Here is an 18,329-nt window from a genome sequence, read left to right as displayed (position 1 = left end):
CCAGAACCTCTCCTGTCCCCACTAATAATGGAAAGATCATTGCCAGAGGCTCAGCAAATTCTTCACTCGCCTCCCACATTAGCCTGGGGCATATCTCGTCCAGTCATGGTGACTTATCCAACTTGATGCTTTCCAAAAGCTCCACACATCAGCTTTCGTAATGTCTATATGCTCAAGCTTTTCAGTCCGCTGTACGTCATCCCTACAATCGCCAAGATCCTTTTCCATAGTGAATACTGAAGCAAAATATACATTAAGTACCTGTGCTGTCTCCTCGGATTCCATACACACTTTTCCACTGTCACACATGATAGGTCCTATTCTTTCACATCTTATCCTCTTACTCTTCACATACTTGTAGAATGCCTTGGGGTTTTCCTTAATCCTGCTCACCAAGGCCTTCTCATGGCCCCTTCTGGCTCTCCTAATTTCATTCTTAAGCTCCTTCCTGCTAGCCTTATAGCCTTCTACATCTGTATTATTACCAAGTTTTTTGAACCTTTCATAAGCTTTTCTTTTCTTCTTAACTAGGTTTTCAACAGCCTTTGTACACCATGGTTCCTGTACCCTACCATCCTTTCCGTCTCATTGCAACATTCTATGCAGAACACCACACAAATCTCCACTGAACATTTGCCATATTTCTACTGTACATTTTCCTGAGAACATCTGTTCCTAATTTATGCTTCCAAGTTCCTGCCTGATAGCTTCATATTTCCCCTTACTCCAATTAAACACTTTCCTAGCTTGTCTGTTCCTATCCCTCTGCAATGCTATTGTAAAGGAGATAGAATTATGACCACTATCTCCAAAATGCTCTGAGAGACCTGACACATGACCAGGTTCATTTCCCAATACCAGATCAAGTACAGCCTCTCCTCTTGTAGGCTTATCTACATACTGTGTCAAGAAACCTTACTGAACACACCTAACAAACTCCACCCCATCTAAAAGTCCTTGCTCTGGGGAGATGCCAATCAATATTTGGGAATTTAAAATCTCCAACCACGACAACCCTGTTATTATTGCACTGATCCAGAATCTGTCTCCCTATCTGCTCCTTGTTGTCCCTGTTACTACTGGGTGGTCTGTAAAAAAAAAAAAAACCCATGCAGTAGAGTTATTAACCCCTTCCTGTTCCTAACTTCCACCCACAGAGACTCCGTAGACAATCCTTCCTTGACTTCCTCCTTTTCTGCAGCCGTGGCACTATCTCTGATCAGAAGTGCCACACCCCCACCTGTTATGCCTCCCTCCCTGTCCTTTCTGAAACATCTAAAGCCTGGCACTCAAAGTAACCATTCCTGCCCGAGCCCTCCAAATCTCTGTAATGGCCACAACATCATAGCTCCAAGTACTGATCCACGCTCTAAGCTCATCCGCTTTGTTCAGGATACTCACTGCATTAAAATAGACACATCTCCAACCATCAGTCTGAGCGTATCCCTTCTCTACCACCTGCCTATCCTCCCTCTCGCAGTGTCTCCAACCTTTCTCTATTTGTGAGCCGACCGCCTCTTGCTCTGTCTCTTCAGTTCGGTTCCCACCCCCCAGCAATTCTAGTTTAATCTCTCCCCAATAGCCTTAGCTAACCTCCCCACCAGTATATTGGCCCCCCTCGGATTCAAGTGCAACCCATCCTGTTTGTACAGGTCACACCTGCCCCAAAAGAGGTCCCAATGATTCAGAAATCTGAATCCCTGCCCCCTGCTCCAATCCCTCAGCCACGCATTTATCCTCCCGCTCACTCTATTCCTATACTCACTGTCTTGTGGTACAGGCAGTAATCCCGAGATTACTACCTTTGAGGTCCTGCTTCTCAACTTCCTTCCTAACTCCCTGTGGTCTGTTTTCAGGACCTCTTCCCTTTTCCTACCTATGTCATTGGTACCAATATGTACCACGACCTCTGGCTGTTACCTTCCCTGGTGGTGGCATCCGTCGGTCTCGAGAGACCATGGATCAGCGCCTGGAGTTTCCAGGGCTCAGGCCTGGGCAGGGTTGTATGGGAGACTGGCAGTTGCCCAAGCTGCAGGCCTTCCCCTCTCCACGCCACCGATGTTGTCCACTAGGACCCATGCAGCTTGGCACCGGTGACGTCGCAGAGCAATGTGTTGTTAAGTGCCTTGCTCAAGGACACAAACATGCTGCCTCAGCTGAGGCTCGAACCAGTGACCTTCAGGTTACTAGTCTGATGCCTTGCCCACTAGGCCACGCGCCAACACAAAAGTGTTACCTTCCCACTTTTGGATATTGTGGATGCGATCAGAAACATCCCGGACCTTGGCACCTGGGAGGCAAACTACCATCCATGTTTCTTTCCTGCATCCACAGAATCGCCTATAGAGTCCCCTGTCACTGCTGCCTTCCTCTTCCTTTCCCTACCCTTCTGAGCCACAGGGCCAGACTCCGTGCCAGAGGCACAGCCACTGCCGCTTCCCCCAGGTAGTTCGTGCCCCCCAACAGTACTCAAACAGAAGTACTTATTGTTAAGGGGGACAGCCACAGGGGTACTCTCTAGTATCTGCCTCCTGCCCTTCCCTCTCCTGACCGTTACCCACTTATCTGTGTTCCTAAGCCCCGGTGTGACTACTTGCTATAGCTCCCTATCACCTCCTCCCTTTCCCTGACCACACGAAGGTCATCGAGCTGCATTCCAGTTCCCTAACGTGGTCCCTAAGGAGCTGCAGCTTTACGCACGTGACGCAGATATGGCCGTCCGGGAGGCTGTGAGTCTCCCGGATATCCCATATCTGACACCCAGAACAGAACACCGGCCTCACACACATACTTCCTATTCCTACTCCTCGCAAGTAACTTACCTCGCCTCGACTCGTTATCGTCGAAGCCAATTGAGCCAAAGCCCTTCTACTCTGTAGCCCGCTCTATAAAGCATTCTTCTTTTGAAATTCATCCCACCGGTCAAACTCGCTGACGTCTACACGCCTGAGCAGTTGTGCCTCGATCAAACCGCTGAAGAAAAGAAAGTCTCTGAGGGACTTCCCGCGAATGGAGATTTTTTCTTTTCAACCACTCAAACAGACTGTATGATCACATTCCTTATGATGGCTGCGGAATCTCTCTATGCATTTCTTGGCCCGTCTTCTTTCCCTGTATTATAATTCTGACCACATTTCAATTTTCAACTGAATTTCTGGCTACATTTCAAAAGAAAATAACTAATGATGAAATGTTTTGAGTAATCTTGAAAATTGTGTAAACTTTCTTAGCTATCACATGGCTCTTGTGCAGGGATACACCCGTGTCTCTCCTTTCCAGAACCCCTTTTGAATTATACCCTCTAAAATCACTTGAGTTTTCTGTTCTTCCTACCAATATTCAAAGTATTTCTCTGCATTGAATTTCATCTGCCATGCGTTCTTCCATTCCACTGGGCTAGCTTTACGTTCTATTCACTTCAACCACACTTCCAAGTCTGTACAATCTCCAAGTTTTAGAATAGTGTTGTGGGTATCAAACAGGACTTGGAAAATAGCTCCTCAGTATAGCAATTGTAGAAATGGCTAATACAAGAAAGCAGACTTTTAAGATAATTGGAGGGAAGTGTAGGGGCGGGATGTCAGAGGTAGGTTTCCTTTTACACAGAGCGTGGAGGGCGTGTGGAACATATTGCCAAGGTGGTGGTTGAGGCAGAATTAATGTTATTTAAGAGGTTCTTAAATAGGCACATTGATTAAAGTAAAATGGATAGCTATGTAGGAGGGAAGTATTAGATTGAACCTGGAGTAGGTTAAAATGTCATGAGCTGAAGAGTTTCTATTGTGCTGTAATGTTGCCCGTTCTATGTTCTATCACATTATTGGATTTTAAACTGCAGTGTGAGCCTTTAATGTTTCAAATGAAGCACATTGAATTTTATGTTCCCAGGTTCCAATTTGTCACGATACTGCAGGTGGATAAGATCACACTTCAAAGTACAAATTGGATCTCAGCTATTTTTGGTTCACTAATTGAGTATTTGTGTTTTGTCTGAATGTCAAATTGGAGATCACGTCAAAGTCCTGATACTGGGGTGTGCTCATGTCAATAAACCACAGTCGTGGTTTTCTCCTGTTTTAAAGCTCTGAAACGTGACCAGAGTGTTTACAACTGACTTGTTGGACCTGGGGTTGCTATGTCTCTGGAGGCAGCTGAAGTGTACTTTCTATGACAGCTACACAGGGAGCTATGTAGAATGAAGGGAGGGTGAAACAGCTCGGTGGAACCCTTACTCTTGGTTGCATCACTAAGTAAAATATATATTTGCTTTTATTTTGTCCAGAAATTATAATATTTATTCATTCTGCATTCTTTTTATTTTGTGTTACAGCCAGTTATAAAAGGCCTGTGGTGATTCTTGGACCAATTGCAGACATTGCTACTCAAAGTCTGATCAGCGAGCTGCCTGACCAGTTTGAGCTTGCCCGTGAGTACACATTACATCGTGACTTTAGTCCCCCATCCTAGATGTGAAGCCAGTGATGACTTGACCAGAATGCAGCTCACCAGCTCAACTGCAATCATAAATTTGTTGCTTACAGATTGACTCCATCTTTCAGCATTCTGTGTTATTTAAAATGGGATTTTGTGCTTTGAAATCAGTGCAGAGATCAGGATTACACTAAAATACATTCCCCTAGGCAAGCTGCTGCCCAAGGCCTCTCCCCCTTTATTCACTCTGCTCAGGCAATATAGAAAAAGTCAGAAAAAGCATGAGCAAGTGAAGATTTTTATTTTAAAAACATAAGAAATCAGAAATAAAAACAGAAGTTGTTATTAACCCCTTGTAGTTCATACAGTGTTTCTCAACATTTTAGACAGTAGCAGACAGGGCCCATTGTGAACTAAGCACAGCATTGGCCGCAGGTTGTATTTACTCTGATATTTAGTTTTGGTGAGAGAAACATTCTGAACCTTGACTCTGAGCAGACTCACTGCATCCAGACCCTCCCTCCCAGATTTATGCATCAGGAGCCAGGTTATCTGTCCAAAACCCTGCTAACAACTTTTAAGTGTCCAGTTAGAGACATTTAAAAACTATTCAAATAGTTTGGAACATCTTAATTGAAATTAAAATATTCACAATTAAAAGCAATTCAAACCCCTAAGAAAAGTAAGAGCTGTAAAATAAGATAATATAAGGAAAGTACATAATTAGACATCCTGTTTCGTACATTTGTTGGTTCCATTTAAATGAATGGGATCATTCTCTCTCTGCCAGGCATTCCTGGCGTAAAGTCTGAGTACTGAATGTGAACTGCATCTGAACCTTTCCTCAGTAAGTCACTACCCTGGTCCTGGGCTCAAGGGCATTGACCGAGCAGATAGTCCAATATGCCTCAGAGCATCTTTGAAATCAGTGAAGACACAAGAGACTGCAGGTGATGGAGACTAGAGCAAAATAACTCAAGCTGCTGCAGGAAGCCAGCAGGCCAAGCAGCAAAGTGACAGTCAACTTTTCGATTTAAGAAGATGCATCAGTTTTATCTTGAAAACTACATTTGAGTGCACCAACGCAAAAGTCTTGTCTCTAAGAAAGCACTTAACACACTTTGTTTGTACTTCAGAGTGAGCATAGCCCAGCAACTATCTCCAAAGGAACTGTTCACCACAATTGCTCATCCTGTCTTATTCCTGCAAATTTTAAATGCATGATCTCCAATTACCCTTAATTCTTGAAGTCTGAAAAAAAATCCAACAATTTTACACCATCAGCCCTTTTACAGTTTGCTAAACTTCTAATAGATCAAGCAAAGTCTGCATTCTCTTCAAACATGCCTAAGTTAATTAGTACTTTTAAATTGTGTATCAATTTTAGCCTCTCCTATGAACCTTTACTCAGGCCACTTTTCACCCACCATGTGAAGGAATTTAAACCGGATGTAGAATTCTGATGGTGGACTCGGACCAAAATGTGTCCTGTGACTTAAATAGAATGTTTATTTTAATACTTTGGCTGCAACTTCCCTGCATTAATTGTGATCAATGTATAAAAACACCTGGATCCTTTCCTCTCTGCTTTATTGCTCCCAGTAAATGCTGTTGTCACTCTGCCTTCATGCATCACATTGTATCTGTCTATGCTATTTGTCATTTTCTATATTCCCAGTCATTCTAAATCACTGATCCTACACTATGTCTGTTTTAGAAACGATGCCGAGGAATTCTGAAGAGGGATCATCGTCCATCATCAAACTTGAAACTGTGCGACTTATCTCTCAAAAGGTAACTGATCATCAATTGGTCATCAGTTCTGGGTCTTGTCCAGAAACCTAATAATAGTCAACCTAGATGAGATAAGCATTGTGGACCAGAGAAGTCTCAAGTTTGACTGTAGCTTGAGTTGTTTGATCCTTTTCTGGACCATGGTTGAAATATTATGTAGAGTTCTCTATACCCCAGGTTTAGAAGGAGCAAAATGAAACATGGTATTGAATTTCTTATATATAAAAATATGGACATCATTTTGCGTAAGTGTAGAGTACACTTCACCTTATGGTGAAGTGCAGATAAAAAGTCATGAGCTATTGTGGGGAGGGGGTGGAGAAAACTGAAGAGCAGCTATCATCGTTGGGAATAACAAAGTGAATATTTTGCAGGAACAGTAATCCAAGTGCCAAGAGAATCTGGTGACATGAGTTCAAATCCCACCAGGGCAGTTGGATAACTGGATTAATGAATTCAGTTAATTAATTAAATTTGTAAAAGCATGCTGTTTTCACTAATTATAAGTATGGAACTATGGTTTGTAACAAAGAATGATCTGGTTCATCTCTTATGCTGCCCTCCTCACCTGTGGTTCCAGGTCTAAGCTCTGGATCGACATATTCTCAAGAGATTTACTGATTTTAGTGGCTTGTCACTTGCAGGCATGCTTTCCTTTGTCTTGGGCGCTAAGCAAATGGAGTTCTTTCCTTAAAACACCCTCTTTCACATCTAGTGTGGTCCTTAAAACTTGTATCTTTGACCAAGACATTGTGTTTTCTTTTAACTTTCAGTGGTTCAGTATCATACATATAATCCCATTGATTTAGAACCACTTCAACGGTGGGGGAGAAAGCACTTCTCTGAATTAAACAATATGATACACATTATTTCAATATAATTTTCAGAACAAACATGGACTACTTGACATCACACCTCCTGCTATTGAGCGACTAAACTATGTGAAGTGGTATCCGATTGTGGTGTTCTTCAATCCGGACAATAAGCAGGAGGTAAAAGCCATGCGGCAGCACCTCTTCCCTCAGTCACGGAAAAGCTCTAAGAGTCTCTACGCACAGGCTGTAAAACTGAGGAAGTACTGGTCTCATCTCTTCACAGGTAAAGTCTGGAGCTTCAAGCATATGAGATACTTCAAGGTGATCAGTCTTCAGATGCACCCAGACCCTGATTAATTTAGGAGTGCATTTTGTTAGCTCAGATCTAAAATCCTGGAATGTTTTCAATAAAATACCTAAAATAAATTATCAGGCCAGAGTTAATCTACAGCTTATTTTCTGCATTGTACATAATATGATTAGTGAATGCACTCAGTAATGGAAACATCATCTTAATTGTTGATTTATTCTGACATTATTATTAGAATACTACATTAAAATGATCTGTCATCATCCACTAAGCAGCAACTAAATTAAGTTGAATGCATTTTTTGAAGATCCATAATTGCAGTACTGAAGGAGTGTATTCAACCTCTCAAGTCCATATCAGGTCCATGTAAGAACCATCCACTGATTCCCACTCCCCACCCTCTTCCCATAATTGCCAGTTGCCTTTCTTGTGAGGGAGGGAGGGATGGAAGGATAATCTGGAAGAGTGAGGTGATGTAGAATGGAGACTTCACACAAACATGGCTCATTTGGGTCAGGTGACCTCTTTCAGTGCTGTAAATTCAATATGAGTCAGATACAAAAGACCTCTTACTGGCCCAGAAAAATGAACTCAGCACCAACACCTTTGGGAGACTGGAGCAGGAAAACACTTTCATTTCTGCTGATGTCACTAATATCTTTCTCTTACCAATTAGACAAAGATTGGAATCATTAAAGCAACCATCCCGCACAGAGTGAAAAGGCATTATTAATTCCAGCTCTGTTGCTCACTTCATCTATTTTGGGAAATTTGTTCTACTTGCCACTTTAGAAACAGTAGAGGCCCCAGAGAAATTGTTAGAGAGATCAGTTTTAAGGAACAACTAAATAAACTGGAGCATGTCAGCCTCAAGGACAGACAGAAGATTACAGTGATGTAAAAAGATATTTAACTGAAGAGAGAAGGCCAGTCTGGAATATTTCTTCCAAAAATGCCAGGTCAGGACATCAAAGCAATTTTTGAACCAATATTAGAAATCATTTTCTTGCATGGAGGATTATCAGTAACAGAATGGTTAAGAGTAGGACCCTGCATGCCTTTAAAATAATGTTGTGAACTGCAACTATTCTCATTCTCCTGAAAGGATGAAGTCAAATAAGATGAAAACCTTTTTCATCTTGTGAACTTGGACGTAGTTCTACATATCCCAAGAATGCCCTCCTTTCATTATTACCATCAGGAAGGAGGTACAGAAGCCTGAAGGCACACACAGCAATTCGGAACAGCTTCTTCCCCTCTGCCATCCGATTTCTAAATGGACATTGAACCCATGAACACTACCTTATTTTTTAAATTATTTCTGTTTTGGCACTACTTTTAATTTAACTATTTAATATACAGATGCTGTATACTTACTGTAATACATTTATTTATTTTCAATATTTATCATTAATTGCACTATACTGCTGCCGTTAAGTTAGCACATTTCACAACATACGCCAGTGATATCAAATCTGATTCTGACATTAATAATAAAATGATTTTCTAATGACCAGTTAAACTGCACAGAGACACTACATACAAGCAGGATTATTTCTACCTGAAACTGCTTGATATCAAGTAATTACTACTCCCTAGTAGTAACGTCATGGATTTTTGTTCCAGGTACAATAAACCTGAATTCTGGTTCTAGTACGTGGTTTGAAGCACTGAAATCAACAATCAAAGATCAGCAGACACAGCCAGTGTGGTTTCCTGAAGAAAAGGTGATTGATTCTGAGACATGCAGTGATTTTACCTCAAGTTTAAAAGTTCAAATATAGCTGGTAAAAATATAAGCCAACTATTGACAAAATGTTGATAAAGATACACCACTGTGAGTAAACCATTCTGATGTGGTTCTGACCTTCTGCACAAGGGCAGACCCAGTTCCAAGCTGATTCAGTTGAGCTTAGATAGAGCAGCAAGCAGAATTGCAACAATTATTTTGGACTTGGGAAGGAAAAGATTAGCACAAATCCCTACTCTCAGAAAGTATGGACATGTGGACATCGGTGAGAAGGTAGCGGGATCTGTAGTGACGTCCATCCTCTGTATTATCCTGACTCAGCTGGGAGCACTCTTCTCTATGATGTAGTCAAAGAGGAGCAGGAGATCTCCACATGTCCTTCTTCAGGTATCTGAGTGGAGTTTGCACATTCTCTCTATGATTGGGTGGGATTCCCTCAGGCGCTCTGGTTTCCTTCTACATTCCAAAGACGTTGGAGGAAAACAGAGTTAATAGGTTGACTGGCCATTGTGAATTGATTATTCATTTTCATAGTGGGCAGGAGAATCAAGGAGGTGAGAGGAACTGATGGGAATATCAGGAAGAATGGATTACAGGGAAATAATGGGACTAATGGCATTTCTCTGGCATTGTCCTGATGGGCTGAATAGCTTCCTTCTATCTTATAAGAAATTATGAGCAATGGAGTGTGCATGGCGAGGGATAGATTGAATGCAGTGCTCATGCTGGAGGACTGGAGGATAGCTGATGTTGTTCTATTGTTTAAGAAAGGCTCTAAAGGTAAGACGAAAAATTATAACCTGTGAGCCACATATCAGTAGTGTGTAAATTATTGGAAGGTATTCTAAGTTACTACATAGACATGTAAGTATTCATATATACAGGGCCTGATTAGAGATGGTTAACATGGCTTTGTATGTGGTAGGTCCTGACTAACGAGTCTTATAATGTATTTTGAGGAGGTTACCAGGAATGTTGCAGATGGCAAGGCTGTGGATGTCACCTAAGTGAAGGCTGGTCAAGAAGGTTCTGTTGCTTGGCATTCAGGATGAGTTAGTAAAATGGATCCGACATTGGCTCCACAAGAGAAGCCAGAGAGTGGTAGTAGATAACTGCTTCTCTGACTGAAGGCCTGTAACTATTGGTGTGCCACAGATGTCAGTGCTGGGTCCATTGTTTTTTGTCATTTATATCAATGATCTGGATGATAATGTGGTAGACTGGATCAGCAAATTTGTGGATGAGACTAAGGTTGGGGGTGTAGTGGACAGCGAGGATGACTATCATAGCTTGCAGTGGGATCTGGACCAGCTGGAAAAATGATCTGAAAATGCCGGATAGAATTTAATGCAGACAAGTGTGAGGATTTTAGCTTTGGGAAGACAAACCAGGGTAGGACTTACACAGTGAATAGTAGGGCACTGCAGAGTGCAGTAGAACAGTGGGATCTGGGAATACTGATGCATATTTCATTGTAATAGGCATCACAAGTATGCAGGTTGATAAAGAGAGCTTTTGGCATATTGGTCTTCCTAAATCAGAGTACAGGAGTTGGGATTTTATATTGAAGTTGTATAAGAGATTAGTGAGGTCTAATTTGGAGTATTGTGTGCAATTCAGGTCACTTCCCTACAGGAAAGATACCAATAAAATTGAAAGAATACAGAGAAAATTTACAAGGATATTGCCGGCACTTGAGGACCCGAGTTACAGGGAGAGGTTGAATAGGTTAGGACATTATTTAGCAGAGCTTAGGAAAATGAGTGCAGATTTGAGAGATATATAAAATAATGAGGGGTATAGATGGGCTAAATGTAAGTAGGCTTTTTCCATCAATGGTGAGTAAAACTGGAACTAGAGGTCTTGGGTTAAGAGTGAAATACTTAGGGGAACCACAGGGGAAATTTTTTCACTCAGAGGGTGATGAGGTTGTGGAACAGGCTACTGCATTAAGTGGTGCTTGTGGGTTGAATTTCTACATTGAAGGACAATTTGGATAAGTAAGTGGATGGGAGGGGTATAGAGGGCTGTGGTTTGGGTGTGGGCCAATGGGACTGATTAGCATGGCCTAGATGGGGCTGTTTTGTGCTGTGGTGCTCTGTGACTCTATGATGAACTGTAAAGGGAACTTAAACTACAAGGGAAATGAGTGGAACAAAGTCGCCAAAACAATATTAACACATTAATTGTTTGTGGTGAAGCTCACAATAGGGAAGGTTCCCTCTGAATAGTGAAAGCAAATTAATAAATGCAGTGGAATCTGTGAGTGCAGAATGTGGAATATGGGGGGCGGGTGAGGTATTAGATTAATGGGTCATGTGACTTTTAAATTTTGTACCTGTGTTTCAGACTGAAGAAACAGTTACTGAGGATATAGAATTGATGAATCGATCACACAGCGTGAGTATGGATTACCTGAGCTGTGAGGACAGCAGAGCCAACAGTGATTATGAGGACACAGATGCAGAGGGAGGAGCTTACACAGATAATGAACTGGATGACGGGCTAGATGCACCTGCAATCACTAGGTCCTCAGAACCCGTCAGGACTGATGCATCTCAACTGCCCACAATGGAAACTCGGGTATGTGAAACCATGGTGGTTAATGTTTACTGTGGAAGGAACATGGAATCCAGGTGAAAATGGAGAACTGGAAAATCTAGTGCTTAAAGAAAAAGGCTATTATACTGAATGGGTTGTTATTTATGTTTTTGGTGTCTAGAGAAATATATGGGGCTATTTCAGAAACCATAACAATACAACAGTTGGAGTCATCTGGTTACTCATGATGTTAAATACAAAGAAGCTTAAACCTAACTTGATCAATAAGTAGGAAATATTAGGGAAGTATTAACACAGAGAATGTAAGGGGTTAGAATTCACATTGAGCAATGAACGATTCTCACTGTCACCAATGACAAATGTGGTAAATAAGAATGAACCCTTTGTGATCTGGCATTGCCAATTTGTGCACCCAAGCCAGCCCAGTGCTTAATGCCGAGGTGCTGAAAACACTTGACACTTTTACCAACCATTTAATTAAGCCTAAATTATAAAACGTGAAAGTTAACAATATTTAACTTTTGTCACTCATTAACATAGAGTAAAATGGAGGAACTGCACAGCTTTACATTCCACCAGTGTTTTGGCTACAGTGGGTCTGAACTTTCAACCTTTTATTGGTAGATGGAAGACACTAATTAGCAGCCAGGACTAACAAAAAAAAATGCAAGGATTTGGCAGGGGGATTTCCTCACTAACTTAAATGTAAATGTCTCTAATATTGTTGTTCTTGCTGAAGTGTTGCTCAGTCTGCGTGTGTGTTCCAACAGGTAAAGCCTCAGGGTCAGTACAGGGATCCTTATTATACCAGGTGAGTGCCTTTAATATTCCTCACCCAAATCACTTTATTACAGGAATCCTGTGCACAGATTGTAACACCCCATGCTTCTGATCCATGAGACTAAAACCTACTGTTAAACCAGCATGAAATTGTAATTCTCATCTTTATTTTTCCTATAAAGGAAACATGTTAATTAAAGTGATAAAGGAAACATGTTAATTAAAGTGACAGCTAAAAATTAAATGTTTCTTTTTTTGTAATACAATCCTATGTAATTTTGAAACGCTTTTGTGCTTTGTTAGCAGGTTATTTAAAGTTGTATTGTTCCTTCATAGCAGTTAAACATTTACAACCTGGATCTAAACCTGGACTTCTAGTTTACAATTTTAAAAACATTCGAGCATCTAATGAAGCTAATTATAGCTCAAACAGTATACATACTGATCGACTGCGCAGTAATTCATTAAGTCCCCACTCTGCATTCCCTCTATTTAAAGTTATTAATCAATGCCGAGAGTGCATTGGTGTGAGCTGTTCCCATTTCCTCGCTCAATATTCCTGTGAACTGGTACAGCCAGGAGGTAACTGCAGATTCGAATTCTAACTTTGTTGATGTCTTTGTACGCAAATCACTGAGGGTTAATTTAGACATTCAGCATCCAATTTGTGTATTGGTTGTATTGCAAGAGGATTTGAGTATAACAGCAAGGATATATTGTTCTGTTTATGAAGAGCTCAGGTGAGAATGCACCTAGAATATTACATTCAAGTCCAGCCCCTCAACCTTTGGGGAACGCAGCTTCCAATTCACACATTAATCATCTCTTATTTATATGCTATTTATTTTAAATAATTTGCAAAATATATATTGTTAAAATCTCAGCATGCAATATGTTTTGTTTTCACTCGTGTGGAAAGTTGGTCAAAAACACTGGAAGTGTAACTGCTTTCAAAAGAGGAACGCATAACTTGGTTATCTGTCCGTTGAGCCTTGTTGTTTACTGTTGCCAGTTGTCACTGAATTAACAGAACCTTAAAGCCAGCAGGTTGAGAGTTCAGGTTTTGTTCTGAAGACTCAAATGCAATGGTCGAAGTGTAGTTTTGAGGAAGCTGCAAGTGTTTTGCAGAAGGTGTCAACCCAGGCCCTATCTGTTCTCTTTGATGTACATAGACATTCCCATGGTGTTGCATGGGGAGTTATCCCTGCTATTCTGGTCAGTACTTATCCCTCAGAAACAGTTAATAAGAGCCCTTTTCAGTTTGCTGCTTCACAGCTCCAGGTTCAATCCTGACTTCTGGTACTGTTTGTGTGGAGTGTACATGTTTTCTGCAGGGGATCAGGCTTTCTCTCACATCTCAAAGATGTGTGAATCAGTAGGTTAATTGGCCACTGTAAATCACTCTTAGTGTGTAGGTGAGTTCCAAAAGTCTTGGGGTGGATGAGATGGGGAATTGATGGGAATGTGGGCAGAATAAAAATGGGGTTAGTGTGGGATTAATATAAATAGATGCTTGATGCTTGCCACAGATTCAATGGGCTGAAGGGCCTGTACCCTCGTCAATAGGTCAATTCTATGAATATTTGTGGTAACTTTTCTGAGGCCTCCGCTAGTCAGAGTTGACCATGGATAATGTGTCCCGGCTGTCTAGGTTCGCAAGCCAGGGCAGTACGATATGGAGAGCAAGCTTCCCCCCCGCCCACCCCCAACATATCTGATGAACCCAAAGGTACAGCAGAGACCGATATAGTTTGGTACCAGCAGCGGCATTAAACTCAATGTAGGACTCCCTTAGGGACTCCTGATAGCTCACTGTGGTAGCTTATTGATCACAAATTGATACAGGTTATCAATATTACAACAGATTACTTTTCTTGCTATGCTTTTGCAAAGTAATGTACACTTTCTAAATTTAGCTGTAAATAGCCTTGTATCACTTAGAGTATGAAAAGGACTATAAATGATATGTCATTCTTTTTACTATCCAAACTGGCTGCAATGTAATTGTCAATATGTCATCACAATTTAAAATACTTCGCTGGATGTGGAGTGCTTTGAATTATCTTGAGATCTCATACAATATGCATGCAGATCATTCATTTACGTGAGTGACAGATGTACCTCTTCAATCATGCTTTTCTAGGCCAAGCAAACAGGATCTCAATGCAATCAAGTGTAGACGAGATGCCATCTATAGCTCTGATGAAGAGGAGGATGATGATGATGAATGGAATGGACCAGCCACCGAATTGTAAGCGGTGTTCCGTGGAAAAAAAACACTCCACCAACAGAACAATGTTTAAAAATAATCAGTGTTTAGCTACTGTTATATACCAAACTTTGTTTATAACTGCTTCATGGCTGTTAATTTTTAAATAAATGTAATAAATAACTAAAGTATAAGCCTTTTCTGTAACTATGTAAAATTAAGGGACCTCAGGGTGATATTTAACCTCTCCAAGGAATCAATGGACTGTTGTATTCACCATAGTACATGTCTGGATGATTCTACATTCATTTCTTGGCCTGCATGAAATTAATTGATCATCATGATGGTTACTTTTGGACTATATTATCCTAGAAATTAATGGCATGAAAGCATTTGTTCCATTTTGTACATGGCTGTCACAAAAGTGCCATTTGGTAAATCATACTTCCCAGCTCTTGGCTTGTGGCTCTTTGGGAACTTCATGTGTATATTCAGGAATATTTCAAATGGGATTGGTAAATGTTCTCCTTCTACGTCAATCACCACAGTAGCATAGCAGTTAGCACGACAGTATTACAGCTTGGGAGGTTTAATCCTGGCGTCCTCTTTATGGGAGGCTCAGGTTTCCTCTGGGTGCTCGGTTTACCTCCACAGTCCAAAGCTGGACCAGTTAGTATGTCAACTGGTCATTGTAAATCGTCCCGTGATTAGGGTTAAATCAGGGGTTACTGGCAGTGTGACTCAAAGGGCCTATTCTACAGTGCATCTCTTTAAAAACAAAAAAATCAATAACTTTTCATATAAAATAATTGCTTCCACTCCAATTACATGTGCTACCTAAGCATGCAGTGGAGAACAGTGCAGAAATAGGCACCCTTAAGAGTAGTCAGGCTTAAAGAGAATGGAAGAACATAAACTCATTGGAAGAACATATATTTATCATAAATATTCCAGATATGATCATGAGTTAGTGATCTCAGCACCTTGGCTCGTGGTGGTGTTCTAAATTACATTAGCTGGAATTATTTAGTGCAGCTATTACTGCACATTAGGAAAAAATAGACAAATCTTCTTTATTTATCTGTAGAAGAATTTCTATATATATTTATCTGCTTATGCTAAATAAGTTTGGCTTGTCTCAATTCCCAGTAAGCTTATGACCATGACATCAATTTTAATTCTCAATCGGAGAGGGCACAGGAAATGCTGAAAAATGCATTTACTTTCTTTCACAGTAACTTTCAGAGCAACATACGTTGGGACATTTATGGCTGCCTTATTTATAAGTAGAAACATCATCATAATCCCTTTCAAATATAGTTTACTGCAGAAACTCCAGAATCACAAGCATCATCTACAAGTTTTCTTGTCAGACAGGTTGTGTTTGTGTTTTTTTTACACCAAATAATGAACTTTATACTGATCAGACTGATTTGTTTCTGTGAAATAGTTTGCATAATACTGTCATTTGCCAGATTCAGATATCCACCCTTACTAAGGATTTTAAAGAATGCATTATAGAGCTCTATAATCAAGACAGCACAGCCTCATATACTAGTGGCAGTGAGCATGAAATGCTCTCAAGACAGCATTGAGTGTAACAGGTCACCATTGTCCCTGGAGCAGTACATACAGCCTTGTGATTGAGCTACATTGCCAGTACCATACAAAGGAGTTCTATTGTGTCTTTCAGCTGAACCAGGAAAACTTAATACTGACTTTTAGTGCCTGAAGTGGGAGTGATTCCTCACCTAGACCCTAAAGCAAAGGGCAGGAATGTTGAAAGTATGTGCGTCACTTGCTTGACAGGCTAAGAATTAACTCTTTAGTCCCAGCACTAAAACACAATGTGTGGATGGTGGGATAAGTGGAACTCCAGGTGCAGTTTAAGTAACTCCAGCTTGTTGATGAGGGATGATAGTGGATCACAGGTCTGTGCTGCAAGTATCCATTTCCTTATAATAACAGTTCTAAGTCTTGATATCTTCTCATGCTAAGCAACTGCTTTTGGAAGATTTTCAATATATATTTCAATAAAATGTGTATTTTTTCTATGCAATGACTCATTCCTTTCTGCTATGCATTAGTTCTGCACAGCGATTTCCATAGCTTCTCCAATCTCATTTAGTGGGTTCAGCATTAAAACATTGGCCACAAGCTGTTCTACAGTATCCATTTTTTAATGAAGTTTAATAAAACTAAATTTCTATCTCAGTTTTTCCCTTTCCTTTCAACTTGCTGGCTTTGCATGGATATGGCCCGCAGTTATCATTACCTTCCCAGAAAGCTTTTGCTTTGCAACAGTAATTAGTACACTATTTGAAAGAAAGAAAAAAAGATAAAGATTAGCTTTATTTGTTGCTTGTACATTGAGACACACTGAAATGTGCTATTTTGAGTCAAATCAAATCAGCAAGTGTCACTATGCTTCTGGCACCAACATAACATATCCTCACTCACTAATCCTAACTGTACAGCTTTTTTTTTGGGGGGATGTGGGAGGAAACTAGAGGAGCCAGGGAAAACCCACGCAGTCACAGGGACAATGTACAAATGCCATGCAGACAGCAGAGGGAATTGAACCACAATCGTACAACTGGTTCTGTAAAGTTTTGCAGTGACTGAAATGCTACTAGGAAATAATGAGATTATACATATTTCCCAATCTCAGTACATTTACCAAAGAAATACTTTTGAATTGCTGCTATTTAAAAAAAAAAGCCATAATAATAAATCCTTTCTGAAGATCTCTAACATTAATAATCAATTAGATCTGTTTGAATCTGTGGTTGCAATTTTAACTTTCCATTCTTTCCAAATGCCATCAGCTTCCTGGATCAAAAATTTCAGAATACTATTCTCACCTTAGTTTATACACCTACGATACATCCCACTTAGTTCTAAGTCAGTTTGATGATTCCCCTGTGAATTTCCTTAGAATGTTTTATGAAGTTGCATGAACTACACAAATGAAAGCACATCAATGTTATCCCATCCTTTCATGTGCATTTGTTTTCCATCAGAACACAGACTATAGCAATGAGAAGTAGAAAGCCTACTTGATATTCTCTTCCAAAATGACAGGGCCTTGCAGCAACCTAATATCTGTCATTTATTATTAATAAACTCCAGAGGAACCCTGCAGCTCACACGGTTATTCATGACCTTCTAAGTTGAGAGCTTTGCTATTGGCATCAACTTCACTAATAAAATGCTTTGTAATAAATTAAATGAGAATTGATCAATGCACCTGCCAGTCTGTCAGCCACTAAATTCAGCACAAGCCCCTCTGAAATCAGCACCTTCACAAGAGCCTTTTCTTTTAGGAATTAAAATGGAGGGAGCTACGAGGCAAGTTAACAGTGCTTGTGCGGTTGTTATCCCTTTTAAAGAAAATGTCTCAATTTTCTAATATGGCTCAATTCTGATGTGATTGATTCACTTGGTGTAAAATGGTTTTAAAAGCAGTTTCCAGTAGTCCCCATTATTCAGTTTAACTTTCCTCCCTCTGGCATTCTATCTCTTATGTAGGCTATTTAGAAAAGCACTGTTAATGCACTAACTTCCATTAGTATTGGAGAAATGGTTCAAAAGCTAGTTAAGTGCAGTAGATCTGAGAATACATCGAAGAAGCAGAGTTACAGACAGACAATGCTGTAAAAGAGTTCCAGCTAAACA

General features: G+C 40.4%; 1 protein-coding gene across 4 annotated transcripts in view; it reads left to right on the top strand.

The window, feature by feature from the left end:
* The window catches only part of LOC140739964 (tight junction protein ZO-3-like), a 93,278-nt gene extending 78,439 nt beyond the window's left edge, over positions 1 to 14,839 (top strand). For all 4 annotated transcript variants that reach the window (XM_073068677.1, XM_073068678.1, XM_073068675.1 and 1 more), the window contains exons 15-21: positions 4,331 to 4,426; positions 6,149 to 6,225; positions 7,113 to 7,323; positions 8,977 to 9,077; positions 11,450 to 11,683; positions 12,433 to 12,473; positions 14,586 to 14,839. In XM_073068677.1, coding sequence (XP_072924778.1) covers positions 4,331 to 4,426; positions 6,149 to 6,225; positions 7,113 to 7,323; positions 8,977 to 9,077; positions 11,450 to 11,683; positions 12,433 to 12,473; positions 14,586 to 14,697 — 872 coding nt within the window. In that variant the 3' untranslated portion in view covers positions 14,698 to 14,839. The remainder of the gene's footprint in view (positions 1 to 4,330; positions 4,427 to 6,148; positions 6,226 to 7,112; positions 7,324 to 8,976; positions 9,078 to 11,449; positions 11,684 to 12,432; positions 12,474 to 14,585) is intronic.
* Positions 14,840 to 18,329: the final 3,490 nt, after the last annotated feature.

This window comes from Hemitrygon akajei, chromosome 16 (assembly GCF_048418815.1).
Source record: "Hemitrygon akajei chromosome 16, sHemAka1.3, whole genome shotgun sequence".
Classification (NCBI taxonomy): domain Eukaryota; kingdom Metazoa; phylum Chordata; class Chondrichthyes; order Myliobatiformes; family Dasyatidae; genus Hemitrygon; species Hemitrygon akajei.
Note: the sequence above shows the minus strand (reverse complement) of the source record. Positions and strands in the feature narration are given on the sequence as shown.